This window comes from Myotis davidii, unplaced genomic scaffold, assembly GCF_000327345.1.
Source record: "Myotis davidii unplaced genomic scaffold, ASM32734v1 scaffold59, whole genome shotgun sequence".
In the NCBI taxonomy this organism is placed as follows: Eukaryota; Metazoa; Chordata; class Mammalia; order Chiroptera; family Vespertilionidae; genus Myotis; species Myotis davidii.
Window position 1 is genome coordinate 2,854,323 of NW_006293001.1, and position 17,779 is coordinate 2,872,101.

The 17,779-nt window shown below is 41.3% G+C and overlaps 1 protein-coding gene across 1 annotated transcript in view; it reads right to left on the reverse strand.

The window, feature by feature from the left end:
• DPP4 (dipeptidyl peptidase 4) overlaps positions 1-17,779 on the reverse strand; it is a 90,072-nt gene that overhangs the window by 19,435 nt on the left and 52,858 nt on the right. Inside the window, exons 11-20 of the mRNA XM_006766490.2 lie at positions 14,272-14,407; positions 11,576-11,620; positions 9,215-9,322; positions 8,854-8,921; positions 7,899-7,952; positions 7,410-7,531; positions 5,261-5,308; positions 4,914-5,012; positions 2,602-2,671; positions 625-819 (exon numbers count right to left, since the gene is read on the reverse strand). Of these exons, the coding sequence (XP_006766553.1) occupies positions 625-819; positions 2,602-2,671; positions 4,914-5,012; positions 5,261-5,308; positions 7,410-7,531; positions 7,899-7,952; positions 8,854-8,921; positions 9,215-9,322; positions 11,576-11,620; positions 14,272-14,407 (945 nt within the window). The remainder of the gene's footprint in view (positions 1-624; positions 820-2,601; positions 2,672-4,913; positions 5,013-5,260; positions 5,309-7,409; positions 7,532-7,898; positions 7,953-8,853; positions 8,922-9,214; positions 9,323-11,575; positions 11,621-14,271; positions 14,408-17,779) is intronic.

The window sequence follows — 17,779 nt, forward strand, 5'->3', positions numbered from 1 at the left end:
CCTGTCTTCAAGGCCCCCTTTTCTCTGACTTCTCAGTGAGCCAAAGCAGCCCAGCCTAGGCTCTCCTGTTACTTCTCCTATGTCCTTCCTTGTTTCACTGTCCTAAGTATATTTTTGCTGAGGCCAATAAATTCTTGCTTGCTTTTTTTTTTTTTTTAAATATTTTTATTGATTTTTTACAGAGAGGAAGGGAGAAAGATAGAGAGTCAGAAACATCGATGAGAGAGAAACATTGACCAGCTGCCTCCTGCACACCCTCCACTGGGGATGTGCTCGCAACCAATTGACCGGAATCGAACCTGGGACCCTTCAGTCCGCAGGCTGACGCTCTACCCACTGAGCCAAATCAGTTAGGGAAATTCTTGCTTGCTTTGCTACACTTTGTCTCTTGATTGAAATCTTTCCTTTAAGAAGACAAGCTCCTACATCTTGTTGCCCCACCAGTAACATATTACCACATATTTGTTTTGTCTAAATATGATTATCTTCACAAAAAACCCACCCCAAGGATGAAACACTACAAGTTCATGCCCGGACACTTTAAATTCTTTACACTTTAGGGAATTAAAATATAAATTGGATGAGGGAGAATCAGACCTTTGAATTTATCTCCTAGTCACTTACTTGGCTGCTTCAATTTGATCTTCAACTTCAAATGTTCCCAATCTTCTGTTGATTGCATGCATGATCTTATCTCCTTGGTAACCACTTCCTCTGCCATCAAAGCTAGCTACTATAATATTTTCTGTGCTTGCAAGGTAAGTAGCCCAACTGAGTTTGAAGGTGGCATCTGCTTTTTGACTACAGGGACCTGCATACCTGTGGGGGGAAAAAACAAATTTTCAGCCTGTATGGTTTTCCTGAACCGACTGAGGAGTGCTTGCATTTCTATTCCTTGTGGACAAGAAGTGTGCAACTTTCCTGATCATGAGCCTAAAATTGTGCCAGCCACCGAGGTATTCACAATAGGTCTTCTAATACTTGGCAACATGACTATAATGACTGTATGTTCCCTTCAAAGATGTCCCCATTAATTTCATCTTTGAAGATTGTTATCAAACAGACTTCATTGGCCAACGTTTTCTGAGTCATATATAACTTGGAAATCAAAGAAATAAATTTCTCTGTGGAATTATGTTATAAAAAAATAACGAGAATGACAATAAATGCAGCTTTGAGAATACCTTTCCATCTCAGCTTACCAAGATTTCTTTCCCAGACTCCAAGTGTCTTTCCTAGGTTGGAACCTCCTTAGGGACTTTAACTACTACATGATATGCATCGTGTTTCCTCCACTACTCAGCACCAGGTTGCACACTAAAGCTCCCAAAATCATGTGGAATGGACCAAAGTATGAATGAACACGATTCTTTAAAACTTCCAAGGATAAGCAGACTATTAGGTTGTTTGGCGTTCTATGTGTTAACAAGTTTAACTCCCTTGAATCTTTGATCTTTATAAGCTACATCTTACCCAACACACAGCTGTATGCAAATTTCCCTCCAAGCCCTCTCATTTCTCCTGTTAATCAAAAGAGGCTCCCCATCGCTTCCTCATTGCTTTTCATTTAAACATCTGGAAACTTAAAATACCTCTTTCCTTCAGCTGATATGTTTTGTTTACACAGAACTGTAAATACAATGGAACACGGCTGTATCTGATGCTAAATGTGTACCCTTCCTTCTTTTGCTGGTAACAACAGAAATGTGGTGTTCCTGAGTTTGAGCTTCAGTTTTTCTCTTCTGCATAATGGGCCCAAAAGAACTCACCACATGGGTTTGCTGTGTGAACCAAATAAGGCAAGTCACCTGGCACACACAAGGCACCCAACCCATTTGTTGTTTTGTTTTGTTCTGTTCTGTTTTATTTTGAATAAAGGAAATGAGTCAAGCTAGAACAGGAAGACTGGCATTGTGGGTGAAGTCAGAGAAATTTTAGAAGGATGAAAGTTAAATGTATTCCTAATAATTATCAAAGATGTTTCACAAAGCTGCCATATTTAGAATTCACATGAATTCACAGTTACTGCTCAAAGACTTGTGATTTCAGAACTTTCTTTAAGATTTGAAGAAGTTTGGATTATAATGACTACTTTCTTATAGCACATATGTTCTTTTCACCAAAAAGAGGAATGGAAAATACCAGGCAGTGATATTTCAGGAACTAAAGAAAAACCTGATGTCCTATTAAAACAAAGGCAATCATGGGAAATGTTGTGGCCAAGTTTGCGGGTAAGGAAACTGTAAAAGCTGTTAATACCATCTTTCTCATTAAAATGTCCACAATAAAGGGATAAAAATGGGGACTTGAGAATTCCTTTGGAATTCTCTTGGAGTTCTGGGAAACAAATAAAAACAAACTCCATATGCTATTATGATGAAAGAAGAGTGTCTCCCTTCTCCATTAAAAAGAAGGTAGAAAATACATGCTTGGGTTTGTGATTACAAAATAGAAGGAAATTGTAAAATTGCTGCACAGTGATCCAGGAAGAGAGAAAGGATGTGTTTTGCTTTATTTTTTTCAGTAAGCTACACTGAGCATAAAAAAGTACAATAGTTAACTTCTGAATTTTTAGTTCCCTCCTCTTGAATACATACTTACACATCTATTAGTAGAGGATATTTCTTGGATTTATCAAAATGAGGAGGCAAGATCATCTGATACCAAAATTCTAAACAAACAGAAAGATTAATTAGTGAATTAAGAACAATGATTAGCACATGATTTTGGTTCCTTATCTGTTAGTAATAAGTCATATCTAGAGTTTAACAATGTGTTAAAATAGAATAGGAAAAAGAAGTGAACTACTTGCATTCAGAATGCTTTTAAGAAATAAAATTATTCTCTGTCAGGTTAAAATACTAGTTCAGATTAAAACAATAAAATTGTTTCTAATGTATCTACTAAATACTATTAAATACATCGGCGCCTTGTAAGATAAAAGTGCATTTTAGAATTGCTAATGCTTTGTTTTTGTGATTCTGTTCTTTGGCATTTTGATCTACTTATCTAGTTTGTTTATGGCTTATGTTCTAAGTTTGCCTGCAAAATGTTTTCCTCTTCATGAATTTCCTTGAAGATGTTTAGGATTTTTAGTTGGCCCCAATTCTATTTTAAAGCTCTGATCTAATAACATTTGTGTAATTCTTATTGCCATCCCAGGCCGCGCAGCCGAGCTCCCATTCTCAGCTGTATACTTCACAGCATGAAATCAGGCTTACATAGAGCAGACTGTTGTGTACTTTCTATACGATCTTTCCCAGGCCTGTTTAATTCTCTGTGCTTGATTTAACATCGGTTCAATAAAATGTGTCCCTAAATAATGAATTGGTTTCCTTTGCTCCCAAATTCATAGACTAATAAACCAAAAAGAGAGAAAAAAATGAGTTGTTCCATATTTTAATAAGATTGCCTCCAGCTTCAGGAGACTGGACTAACCTGTAAAATGGAGGGAAATTTCCCTGTCTGGAGCTGCTCCTTCCTTAGATTTATATCTTTTTTTTTTTTGTGACAATTATTTTAATTGTTGAAAAAAGTAAGATTTAGGAGTCAACTCTTTATATAGACTTCTCCCATTTGTATTTTACTGATTATTTGATGTCTTTTGATCAAATGTATTTATAAGATCAAAAATGTCAGTGTTTATTACATTTTGATCAATGAGTTAGTTGATCATAATGTTTCTAATGAATATGCCAAACCCACCATTGGATGTCTCTTTTGTTTGAATTAGCACTCGTTGATTGGAAGTGTTTTAGTTCCCCCCTTTGAAGATGTGCAGTCTATTCTTTGGGGAGTGGGGGTTCCTTCTAATCCCTAGTCCTACTTCCCTTTGCTCCCTCCTCCCAGACTCTCCCTAGGCCTTTCTTTCCTGGAGTTTGAATGGTATAATCACTTCCCAGCTGGAGCCTCCCCCTCTGGCAACACCATCCTTCACTTTCTATCAGGTTATCTATCCAGTCCTGTGGTTTCCCTGGCCCTAAAACCTTCTGGAGCTCCCCACCGTTTACCAACTGAAATAGAACTTCACATTTTGGTATTCAATGCCTCTGCGCCTGGAAGTCCAGCTAGTTTTCCCAAACACTAAGCCCTTGCCAGATATGCCTGGCACAGGGGCAGCAGCTCTGGCCATGCTTGGAAACTTATTACAAACTCAGAATCCTGGGCCCACCCTGTGCATATTATCAAGGTCCAAGGTGACTCTTTTGCACATTCAGTTTGAATAACACTGCTCTAGGCTGTTCTTCAGAGGTGCCCTACACTTCCCAGGGCTCTTCCTGCCATTTAAAATGAGATGAGGTGAGTTTTTTCTATTATTGTCCTATATTAAAAAAAATAAATCTAATACTGTCAACAATAAAATTAAATTTAAAAAATAAATCTAAAATAAATCCTGATGGATTTCCCCCTCTCTTATGAATTGTCATCCCTTAGGAAAAAAAACAAAAAACAAGCAAGCAAACAGAAATGAACAAATTATAAGATTTCCTACTTGTTGTTCTTAGTGGTCCCTGAATATAATCTATGATCAAGCAACCAGGCCAAGGACTAGAGTAACTCTTTCTTGGGACTAGAGGGTTAGGAAAAATTCAGAGTTTCTCTCCTGAGACAGAGTTTCAACATAGCTAACCTTAATTTTTTTATACAACCATCTTAGATATTTTTTGTCACTTTGGGTTAAGAGAAAGTACATGAAGGTATCATTAAGTTAAACACACAATTAAGACTTCTTAGGAGAAAAGAGTTGCTATTGAGATGAATGATGCTGTATTTTAAGACAAAAGAACGTAAAACTAGTAGTTCTTGTGACAACATTTCATGGGGAGATAACCTTCAATTCCATTTATATACACTCTGAAATGCATATTTTCAGATCCAGTGATTGTATTTATTTGTATTTTTATTTAACTTACTCGTCCCATTCAAATGAAGGAAGTCCAGTGTTTTTCTTGGCATCTGGATGTTCTGCAGTGTCTCATACAAAGCTGTGTTGTTTTCCAGGAGTCTCAGTTCTAAACAAATAGTCGAGATTACCGGAAATTCATTACAATGTGAAGCATTTGCATTGTGCAAAGCAATAAAGCACAAGTGGACAATTCACCGATGGGACTATGCATGCATCGGGTTATAAACCTTGTGTTCAGTGTAACTGTTAAGACACTCTAAAGCCAAAGAAAATCCCACTACACTAAGTACACATCGGTCCTGTTTACGTACACTTTTCTAAGAAGCAAAAGAATGATGAAATAAAAGAGAATACCTTTATCATTGCTGCTGCTATGCAGAGAATAGCGGGGGATTTGCGGGCCTGTTAACATAATCAGGGAAAAAATATATCTTAATACATTTTAGCATAGTATTCTTTTTTTTTCTAAATACATATTTTTCAAAAATGGCATTTATTACCATTTAACGTTGATAGAATTTTTATACCATTTAACTTTGATGGAATACATATCATAGTGGATAAGGGACTTAGTAAGTGTTAGCTGTTTTCCCTTCCTTAAAATAAGTGCAACTTGAGTGTGAATGTGAGAAATATTACCAGAAAGGCACAGGGCTCAGGGGAAAGAAGCAGGAAATGAACTTCTGGACCTGCTGGTGCCTCGGGCACGTTATCATTCCGGTGCCCAATTTCCTCATTTGTGCACTAAACCGTTGGAGAGCTGCTAGGATTCCCTGCCCTAAATCCACAATCCCGAAGGACCACACAAGTCCTCAGGCCCGCTGCCCCTCAGGGTAGAGCCGTGGAGCCAGCCCCCCCTAGGGGAGGGCGGATTTCCCTCCCGCTGCCCACGGAGGAGTCCTGAGCCTCGCGGCACATCTGCACGGTGCCTGACTTGGATAAGCAGTTCCTTCCTGGCATGCAAAAGTGTTTTTCTCACCCTCCCATATCTTCACTATTTATCCCAACTGTGGGAGTTGCAGAGTGGAAGATAATGTATAGAAAAGCTATTTTGTGAGCTATTTAATTTTCTGCATTTGGATAATATTAGTTTTTACCTTGATCAGGACCACAGTGAAAGCATTACCTGGTATACAGACCTGGGTTTGAATCCTGTCTTACCTGCAGTGTGACTTAGGACAACATATCGATGCTTCAATTTCCTCATATAAAATGAGGATAATATTATCTACATTAAAGAGTTTTCTCAAGGATCAAACTTGATCATGAAGCTAAAACTTTTAACACAATGCGAAACAGCCATAGTAAAGAGCCATAAAAAAAAACTATGATAATGAAGAAACTATGCTAGTAAAGAAAGATTCGGGTAACTGGTTTGAAGACCTATTTTGGTTAGGAACAGTTTCCAGAATATCCAGATTCTATCATTTTGAGATGTAATTTAGCACAGTATTAAAGGGAGGACTTGGGAGACAGGGGCCTGTGTTTTAATCCTGTTGTGCCTTTATTAGCTGCGTGACCTGTGGACATTACATTGCCTCTCCTTGTCCAGGTTTCTTCATTTATAATAAACAACAACAACAATAATAACAATAGCAACAGAAGATAGAGCAGTGAGCAAGTGGGGTAATGGGCACCATCCACATACATTTTCTCAGTTAAAAGGGCAAGTGCAAAAAATAATAAACCATTCACAGTATCTTATATAATAAAACCCTAATATGCAAATTGACCGAATGGCAGAACAACTGGTCACCATGACACACACTGACCACCAGGGGGAAGACACTCAACACAGGAGCTGCCCACTGGTGGTCAGTGCACTCCCACAGGGGGACCGCCCCTCAGCCAGAAGCCAGGCTCATGCAGCCACAGTGGCAGGAGCCTCTCCTGCCTCCATTGCAGGCGGGTGGTGAGGAGTGAGGAGTCCCGGACTGGGAGAGTCCTGGACTGTGAGAGGGATGTCTGACTGCTGGCTTAGGCCCAATCCCCCCAGGGGACATCCTCCAGGCATCCCGGACTGCGAGAGGGCGCAGACCCGGCTGAGAGACCCTCTGCTCCAGTGCACAAATCTTGTCCACTGGGCCTCTAGTGTTTATATATAAGGATGGAGTGCTCTGTTACACAAGAGCTCTGGGGTGTGACTGTTTTCAGAATAAAACAAGCCTCTTGGTTAGAAGGGGAAGGAAAGGTGATTAACTCACCACTTAGACATAAGTGAAGAGGACTTATATGATTTCAAGAACTCCTCAGATTCAAAAGGAGAGAACTGAGCAGGGCAGAAAGAATGTTTCCTAAACTAGACATAGAAAGAGACTTCAGGGATGGAAATGCTGAGCCAGGAGGTAGTAAGAAGGTTGTCCAGAGAGAGGAGGTGCCATCAGCTGGGGAAGTGTGGAGGGAGGGGAGCTCACAAACAGAGGGATGGAGGGAGCTACTTCAGATGGACATTGTGGGTACCCACTGCTGCTAATCTACCTCCCAGAGGTCAGCTCACACTTACCTGAACATCTCAGCTGATAGTACTTCGCCCCTTTACTAAATGATGCCGAATAGTACTGACACCTTTCTGGATCCAGCTCACAACTCAGACATGTCACGTTTGCGTAGTTATTAAGTTGGATTCTGTAAAACGAATGGCGGAAATTAAGTGTTTGATTAAAGGGTAAAGAAAGAAAGGAATTGAATAATGCCCTATTCCAAGATATCAGAATGCCAAAGCAATCCTCGGAAACTTTTAAAAATCAAAACTATGCATTGATTCATAATAACCTCAAACCTCCCAATGTTTGGAAATATCACAAAACATCTAATAAAGTCATTCTCTTTTGTTGACCTGCAGATTGATTTATAAAGAAATAAAAGCATTTGAGAATAACTGCAGTTTAATATATTAATTAGGATAAGCCTTTCCTCCCCCTCCCCCCACCCAAAGAATCAAGAAAGTGTTCACCAGCTTAAAAGACTCAGATCAATTTGACAGAATTCTTACTTATAAAGATTTCTTCCTCCTGGCATTCCTTTATATTCATTACTGATGAAGTATCTGGGAAGAAAATAAATGAAGTGTTTATTAATTATGTTTTTAAGAAAAGACAAGTACATCGTATTTAACTCAACACCAAGCATTAGTGCTCATACATTAGTACTTGCCCTTCTTTTGCAATTTTTCCCTGACCCTGGCCCCCAGAAGCCATTTTTTTTGCCATCCTCTCTAAATAGGATATTCGTTTTATTTAACAGACTGAAATATCTGAATGCCAGGATTGCTCCCCTAACTAAAGTGGCAAGGACAATCTCAAAAGAAGTATTTTGTAGGAAAAATGTAATTGGACAATGAACTTGAAGTTGAGACACCATTTATCTATACTGTTTCCCATATTTTCTGGTTTATAACCCACTCCTAGATGGCAGCAGCCCCGTCTGAAGAGAACCTTTGAAAACTGCTTTGGGCAGTGGCCACCTTCTTCCATGGGGAGACCAATGAAGAATTACAAATGTGCCCGAGATTCTAATGAAAATGAACACTCCCTTCCCCACCAATTCATGGTAGCCGACAACCTCTGCAAAGCTTTCCATTTTCCAGAGTGAGGCCGAGACATGGGCAGTTAAAATAGCTGCCCCAAGCCTACCAAAATGTCAGTGCCAGTTGGAATTTAATGAAATGCCCCTGAATACTAGTTCAGTATTCCAAGATGGTTAAGAAAAAGAGGCTACAGCTCTTCTAGTGTAAAGCAGGTAAGAGCAAGAGGTAGAGTTGCTTGGTGGCAGGGTATCAAATCTGCTAAGCATATGTGAAAATCATTAAGGCTTCCGTATGTTAAAAAGAAAAAAAAATCTGAACTCATTCCAAACAGACTACTCTTTATTTGTATGATATTTTTTTCCTATTTCTGGGCAAAGAGGGTGTGATTACGACGAGTACATTTACCTCCTAGAATACTCACAGGTAATCGTTGGTAAGGGCTTCTATCCCGATGACTTCCCAGGCTCCTTTTGTAATAAATGTGCAATCCTGATGGGAATTTTTTTTTAAAAAAGAGGTTGATTAGACTCTCTTTCTAACTGAGGTTAAGGAGAGAATTAAATCATTTCTATTAGGAATTCAGATCATCTGAGGTCTTTTTCTTGGTTCTCCCACCCCATCCACCTTATTTTGATGCACCAAGAACTTGGAGTTAGTTTGATTATTTGTACACATTCATCGAATGCCTTCCACTTCAAGTCAGATTCAAAATAATAATAATAATAATAATAATAATAATAATAATAAGAGCAACCTGAAATGAATTGTGTAAGAATACTTACTGGCTTATCTATTTGGAAAAGACAAATGTGTTTGTAGCCCTCACTATTGCTCATGATCTTGTAGAAGCTATTCCCATCAGAGGTAAAATGAGGTTCTGCAGGCTTAAACTAGAAAATAATAGAAAACAAAAAGCATGTTAAAGTACAGTCATCTCATCTCAGTCCCAGCTTTAGTTTTAGAAATTACAACACCTATGCTTGAAACCCCAGCCTTCACTTACTTGCCAAATGAAACCAATTTTGTCTTGAAAGAAAATTCTCCTTCTAGAAAATGCAGACAAAAAGATCTAAGTCCTAGAGAATTCTTTTGTGAGGAGCAAATGAGAGCATGCCCATAAGGAAGCTTACATAGGATACTCAATGCATAGCAAGCAGTTACTGTTATTCTTGGACATCTCTCTTTGAGGGCTAATGCTGACTTCTGGCTATAGATGTGCAAAAATTAGCATTCGCCTTGCAGTTGCAGGTAGTAAACTTCCTCAGTGTCACAAATGCGCTTTCTTGAAACAGGCTAATATTATTGTTGACTGTCTTTTACACAGATTTCCTTATGAAAAGTCAGACTTAGAACGCCTTTAACCATTTCTGGACTAGACACCATAAGAAATGTGTCATGTATTTCGGTACAGAAACATTCATATAGTTATCATTTTTATTATAAGCCTCTTCATTTTGCTGAATACGATCAACAGTTTACAAAAAAACAGTTGTATGGAAATATAGAACAAAATTTCCATTTTTTTTACAGTGCAATAAAGATAGTTCTCAGAACATAATGTTGTTTAAGCAGAAAGAGTATCTACCCCAGCCTGAAAGGAATATGTCGCTTCACAACTTGAGTTTCCTTTCTACATTTGAGAGCAGGTAGGAGATAGCCTTTTGAAATTGTTGGTTCCCTTCACCCTTGATGTTTCCTTTCTCATCAGCTCCCATTTTGGGAATGAAGAAAAATGCTCTCCGGTTCTCTTTAGTGATTCAAAGCGAATTCATTTATGGAGCAAGCTGAGGCGTGCAGTACACTGTTCTCATTACAGAGCTCTGAAACACATTCCCCTCTCTAGACCTGTGTTCACAGCCTTATCTTTTTAATACATTTCCCTGTTTCCCCTGGATGGAGTTGTGCCTAGTAGAAATGTGTGAAAAGTGGCATCTGTCTGGTTAAATACAGAGAGGAAAAAACATATTTTTTTCCAGAGAGTCGTGAGGAAGTGTAGCATGTCTCTTGCCATGGAGGAAACCACTTTTCATGTTGGCAAACCTCTCTCCTCTGCCCAATCAATGCCTGAAGAGAAAGGACGTGTGAATGCTATCGAGCTCCCAGCCCAGCTGGAAGGGGCCATGCTCCTGAACCAGGGAGCCCCACATCCATACCCAACAAGCTGTGAAAGCTTGGCATGCTTTGTGTCACCTTGTTTCTCTCTTAAAGAGGGCTTAACAGAAGCGGTCACAAAAACTAGGTGAGATTCAGTCTCCATCTTTGACATGAGGTGCCACGATGGCTGGAGTTCCTTCATCCACTTGCTTCATTCCATGGCTTACAGCAGCATGGTTGATGATTCTGTCCAAGGCCTACTACGCATTGCGATGGGCGTTAGAAGCCTGAGAAGTCTCTGAGGGTCACTGTGCTTTCTCGGTTAAAGCTCTGCATCTGGGGCCTATCCAAATATCAATCCACATGAGTATAACGTGCTCCAGAGAGAGCTGCATGGGGGTGTGAGTGCATGCCACTGAATTTCTGCTGGATGTACAATGGTCACATCTCCTTCCACACTCATGCAGGCCATGGATGCAAACCATGTTTTTTTGCCTCCGAAGCACATAACTTCAAACAGGTCAGTGAGCACATTCAGCATCTTAGCTGCAGTGATTGCTTTTCACACGCCGGGAGCTAGCATTTGCCTAGAGCAGTGGTCGGCAAACTGCGGCCCCTTGAGTGTGGCTCTTCCACAAAATACCATGTGTGGGCGCGCACGTACAGTGCGACTGAAACTTCGTGGCCACACTCAAGGGGCCAAAGAGCCTCATGTGGCTCATGAGCCACGGTTTGCCGACCATGGGTCTAGAGTATGTGTCTTGTTTTGTCTGCTCATCATTATTGCTTCTCTGCCTTTTGGCTAAGATCAAGTGCATGTTCTTCACTGATTTTCCATTTGTCCCCTTACTTTTTTCAACTGAGTATGTTATCCTTGTCTATAAAAAGATGTCTCTGCAGGGAGCATGTAAATATTTTGAGAAACAGGTAAACACATATCTTTACTATTAGCAAGTAACCTAGTGCCTTTGTTTGGTATATCTACATATTAAATAGCTCTGAGTATCTGAGCCATACAACAGAAAAACCCATAACTCTTAAACACTTACTCTTCCAACCCAGCCAGTAGCACTCGTTTCAATATGTTGCCGTGACTAGGAGGGAAAAAGACAAAGAGTGTTTTAAAAATAAGTGAGATAGGAATTCAATTCTTTAGTCCTAATTTGTGGTAATATAAATAAAATTGCATTTATAATAAAATAATTAAAAACATTCTCCATTCATATATTTGTAGCTGTGTCAGTATTTTTTATATATTATGTAATTACTAGAGGCCCAGTGCATGAAATTTGTGCATGGGGAGGCAGGGGGGATCCCCTCAGCCCAGCCTGTACCTTCTCCAATCCTGGACCCATGGGGGGATGTCCGACTGCCGGTTTAGGCCTGATCCCACAGGAGTCGGGCCTAAACAGGCAGTTGGACATCCCCCAAGGGGGTCCCAGATTGGAGAGGGAGCAGGCCAGGCTGCTGCCCCACCTGCCAGCCTGGTTGCCCCAACTGCATCTCTCTGCTGGCCTGGTCACCCTTAACTGCCCCTTCTGCTGGCCTGGTTGCCCCCAACTGCACCCCCTTGTTGGCTTGGTCTCCCCTCACAGCCCCCCCACCAGTCTGGTTGCCCCACACAGCCTGTTTGTTCAGTCATTTGGTCATCCCTCACTAACCCCCTTGCCGACCTGGTCATAAGCAGCCATCTTGTGAGGGTGTGAGGGTTAATTTGCATATTACCTCTTTATTCTATCGGATATAACTTACCTCTCTTACCTAGAGCTCTGTCCTGGGTCCATACCCACCTGATGCCCTGAAGCTCTACTGGCATTTCAGTTCAACATGTACAGAACTGGGATAGCCTCATTATCTTTCCTCCATCCCCACCAGCTTGTTCTTACTCCTTCATTCTTCTCCTAGTTCAAGCATTCCACACTCAAAGGCTACCATAGGCCAAATAAATGAGGCACACAGCCAGCGGGTTGCGAGTTTGACATGCTTGTCCTAGTTAGTGGCTGATTCACCCAAGCCAGAGATGTGGGAATCGCTCTAGACTCCTACTCTTCTGTGGTGAGTCACTCCCTCAGCCCCTGCCATCTACTTCTTTGACTTCACTTGTCCTTGTCCACCGCTACTGCTCTAGCTTATGGCCTCAGGTGTTCCTTGGTGCATTACCCTGATCTCCTGGGTGGAGATTCTGCTGTTTTTCTCTCCTATCAGACAGCTCTCCACCTGTTCAAACCCCAGCCTACCTCATTTGGCAACAGATAACTCTATCTCACCATCATCCTTTCCTATTTAAAATAGCTCTCATGTCTTTAAGATATGTCCGAAGTCCTCAGAATGGCACCTGAGCCTTGTTCTGGATATCCAACTTCAGTTCTCCCCATTGTCCTTCTCTCCCAAACCTAGGCCTATGTACCCTGCCCCCCCCCCCCAATCTTGCATGCTCCCACCTATTTACACTGCACAGCCTCTACTCATAGGGCCTTTATTCCTTTACCTGCCCAGCATATGGCAACTCATTCCAGAGAGATCCAGGTCTCTCCCACTTCATATTCCATCCCACTGTGTCTGCCCTCAGTCAAGTTGATCTTATTCCTTTTCTCTACATTCCTTGAGCCTTGCTTATGCCCTTCTAGGGCATAATACTCTGATATTGGATGGTTTAATTGGCAGGGAGCAAAAGCTTAGGTTTTACACTTTGCATTCAGGTTATTGTGTGACCTTAACCAGCTCCCTAACCTTACTGAGCCTCAGTCTCCACAGTGTGTGGCTACTGTGAGTGTTCAAGAAATGGTAACTATTACTATTGATTTTTCTAATAGTAATGGTATTCCTTACTGGAACATAAATATTTGGCGGAAAGGCATACGGTCTAATTATTTTTTTATTTTAAAAAAATATCCAGTGCTTAGCACAGAGCTGGGAAAATAAAGAAATGAATGAATGAATCAAGATACTGGGTGCCTAAACTTTCTGAGGTGAGACTCTGTCCTTTTCCCAACCAGGACGGGAAGAGTAAGGGATGGTGTGCAGGCCCATTACCAGAAAAGCAGTTTGTAGAGGTGTCGCTGACTTACGCCAGCAAACCTCCACCAGGCTTTACTCTCCCTGGGGGACTGGCTCCCAAAGGGGCTTTAATCCTGCTGCACCAGCCTGGCTGTACCCTGTGGTCTCCTGGATGGACAAATCCCCCTCCCATGCAAGCACCTCAACAAGGGAGCAACACTTTCATTTGCTTCAATGTTGCCACCCTCAGACTGGTAGTTCTATATTTAAATTCTAAACTGTTTACTGCTTAAAGATAGTCATGGTATGGTATAAATCTGTAGCCTCTTGATATTTGTTTTCTTTCATATATATATATATATTCAGCCCGTCATTCCCCATCCCATGTATTTTCTCTTTTGAAACACACTTCATTGACTGCGCAGAACCTGGCCCTCTGGTACTTTTGAATTTTGACATCAAATTCTATCTTCTGGGTTTCCAATCACCAACCTTCCCAAGTGGCAATATCCATAACCAAAACAGCATGACCCGTGAGCGAAGGTGAAATAGAAGCACCGCCAGATATCACGTTACAGTATCTAAAAGTTAGTCAATACTTACTACCTCAGGGTCAGACAAAGAGTTGGAAAGAACAGAAACTCAAACTTCACTTCCTGATGCCCAAACATTCCCTCTCTCCCAGTTTTCACACAACCCTTTGCTGATGACATGTAGCTTTAGAAGCAGAACATCCCATCAACCTTACCACTAAGCAATTCCATTTGGGAGTGGACTCATTATAGTCACAAATATCTATTATTGAATAGTTCTGAATCCTCCGGAGCCACTGCAAAGAAATCCTTTCTTTGGTTGCCCATGTCACGTCACACAAGTAGTGATCCCTGGAAGAAAGGAAGGAAGAAGGGGAGAATACTTATTTCTAGATCTTGGTACATTTAGACATTCTACTCAATGCAATGAATCTTAATGGGAAGACAATTTTAAATGGCTGTTGAAAGCATTTAATACCATTTTGAATGAAAAAGAGGTCTTATGGAAAGCAACCTCACAGGGTGATCTGATCATAAATTCCTGACTGGGCCGGTTATGGTGGGTAGTCATGCTTCAAGCCTATAATGTCTTTAGTAAAAGGTCTATTTTTTGCCTTAAGCAAGCCCTGTTTATTTTAGTGCATGTAGGTAACACACCTTTGAAATGTCTCCTTTTAGACCCCTCAGGAGCAAAACCACCCTCAAGAGAGCACATAATCATGTTAACTATCCTGTAATCCAATCACAAGCCTGCCTGGCTCCGCCTCCCCCCACCTCCCACCCCTTCACATAGTCTTCCCCCATAATTCAAATGCATAAAAGAAGCTGAAAACTGCCAATCTCCAAAGCATTTTTTTCAGTCTGGTGAGATCTTCCAAGCGTATCTTCTGTTAGACTCAAATTATTTTTTCTAAAAATTTCCATAGGTCATGTCACTACCATAATATTATACCTTTTCTTAAAGCTCAAAGTGTAATTTAAAAAAAAATATATGTTCTTATTTTTTTATTTTATTTTATTTTTTAGAGAGAGAGAGGCAGGGAGAGGGAGAAAGAAACATCAAATGAAACATAAGTTGATTGCCTCCCATACATATCCTGGCTGTGATTGAACCCGAAACCTGGCATGTGACCTTTCTGTGCACAGGACTATGCTCAGCCAACTGAGCCACACTGGCCTGGGCAAAGTGTAATTTAATTTTAAATAGAAATTAAAATAAATCTGACAAAAGGCAAGCAGCTAACGTTATATGGCAGCTAGCATATGTGGCCCACACCATGACAGGATATTTCAAGTCCTCAGCTTGGCCTTCGGTGGTGCCAGGGAGTCAAGGGTGACATTTTCCCATCACTTTTCTCTCTTGTGGGAACGTTACCATGAGGCCAGTGACTCTGACTGAGTGTGGAGTATTTTCTGGTAATTTGACGTGCTTCTCTAGAAAATTTTTATTTGGGTGAAACCACAGCTGATCTTTTTCTCAATTTCATTTTTAAAGGGGGAAAAGATTGACTCATATCTCTACAAACTTTGAAAATAAAATAATTATATTCCAAAAAAACTTCTCAGGAGTCAAAACACGAACGATGTCAAGAAATTAAGAAACCCTTTGGCATTTTAAGGTAAATTTATACAAATTGAGACATCTCTAGCAGTGCATTTTCTGCCCACACATACCTTTAAAAGTTTTTGGAACTGCATTTTGATCTGTAGTGTCACGTGTGGAATTCATAATTTACTTTTCTGCTAGCTTCCCTAACACTATTTGCTCTGGATATTTTATTTTATTTGCTCTCCCCACCTCCCATTGTGATTGTGTATAACTATTCTTAAGTTGCTTTTTTCCACTGACAAAAGCCTGCCTCCAGCCTGGCCCTGTGGCTGTAATCCCTCCCCCATAAAAGCTCTGAAACCCTCCCTTGCTCTTTCCTTCACAGGCTCTGCCGATCCCTCCTCCGGCACTTAGTGGACTGGAAGCTCTCTGAGGCAGGCCACAGTTGTCTTGTTTGCAAGATATATCCCCAAGGCCTGGCAGAATACCTGCACGAACCAAGGACTCACTAAAATTCTGAGGAATGCAGCACTGAAGAAAGCGGGGGAAATGCTATGCTCTCCTTTGTGGCTTAAATAGCTTTCCTTTTGCAGAATTCACAGGTCACTTCCCCGTGCCAGTCCCTTTATAGACACTAAATTAAACAATAAACATTTATTGAGCACTTAGGGTGGATCAGGTGCTGGATTAAGCACTTTACAGTAAATCCCTCACCACTTCACTAACCCCCTTTTACAGGTGGGTACACAAGGTGCTCATGCAGCCAGGGTACCAGGGCCTCCAGGCTGTCTCCACATAGGTGGCAGACACTGAAGGAAGACCAACCCCCTTCACCCAGCAGCAAAGCACTACATTCCCGGAAGCAGGCACTCCCCTCCACGTCAAACTTTTCTCTTATTAAGAATATATATTCAGCACATCCGGCATGGTTCAGTGGTTGGGTGTCCGCCTATGGACCAGGAGGTCAATGTTCAATTCCTGTTCAGGGCATATGCCCGGTGGCAGGCTCAATCCCCAGTAGGAGGCATGCAGGAGGCGGCTGACCAAAGATTCTCTCTCATCATGGATGTTTCTATCTCTCTCTCATTCTCCCTTCCTCTTTGAAATATATTTAAGAAAATAAAAATCTTAATAAAAAAGAATGTATATTCAGCCCTAGCCAGTTTGGCTTGGCAGTTAGAGTGTCAGCCCTCAGACCGAAGGGTCTTGGGTTCCATTCCAGGCCAAGAGCAGGTACCTCAGTTGCAGATTTGTCCCTGTCAGGTCACTGGCAGGAGGCAACCAATCGATGAGTCTCTTTCATGTCAATGTTTCTCTCTCTCTCCCTCCGCCCTCCTCTCCCTCCTTTCCCCTCTCTCTAAAAAGTCAATGGAAAGAATATCTTCAGGTGAGGATAAAAAAACCAAAAGTACATTCGTTATCTCGTCTGCATGGCTGGTATTCCTAGCTCCCCGCTTTGTTCAGCCTGTCCTTCAGTCTGAAACGCCGGTCATGCTCTGACTCCTTTAATTACTCAAACATCCCCTGTCCATGATGGTTCCTAGGAAACTCCTCTTCCTACACCGCTCAGTCTGATGGTGCTGCAGGGTCTGAGAGTGCAAATGTTTCTTCAAATACCGAGGAGCAAGGGTGCCCCATCTAGTCTAATTCTTCACTGTGCCCAATGCATGTTACATGAGGAAAAGGAAAGGCAAATAAGTCTGACAGGGAATAATAATACTTGCAAAGGGAATGGAAGAATGCAACACAAAGGAGAAAATGAAACTTTCTGAAATTAACTTTTTAGGCCACAGTCAGAAAACTTTCAAGGAAGGACCAGATAGTAAAATTTTAAGCTTCCTGGGCAATATTCCCCCTGTCACAACTACTCAACTCTGCCTTTCAGAGACCGTCAGTAAACAAAAGAGTGTGGCTGGGCTTTGTGGCAGACAATAAGATAGCCATGAGCAGAGCAAGGACGATGGCCAGGTACAGAAGGTCACCAGAGCAGAAAGCCCTGGGTGCCTAGCAAAGGGCAATTGGAAAATAGGACCTCACCTCCAGGGTGACCTTTCCTCCCTAGCATATGACTGGTCATGCAGTTTAGACCCCCTGATCTTTCCTCCCTATAGATAACACCTAGGCCTGTGTTTCAGCTCCAGACCTAGAAAAGCAGCAAAACCAGACAAGGGACC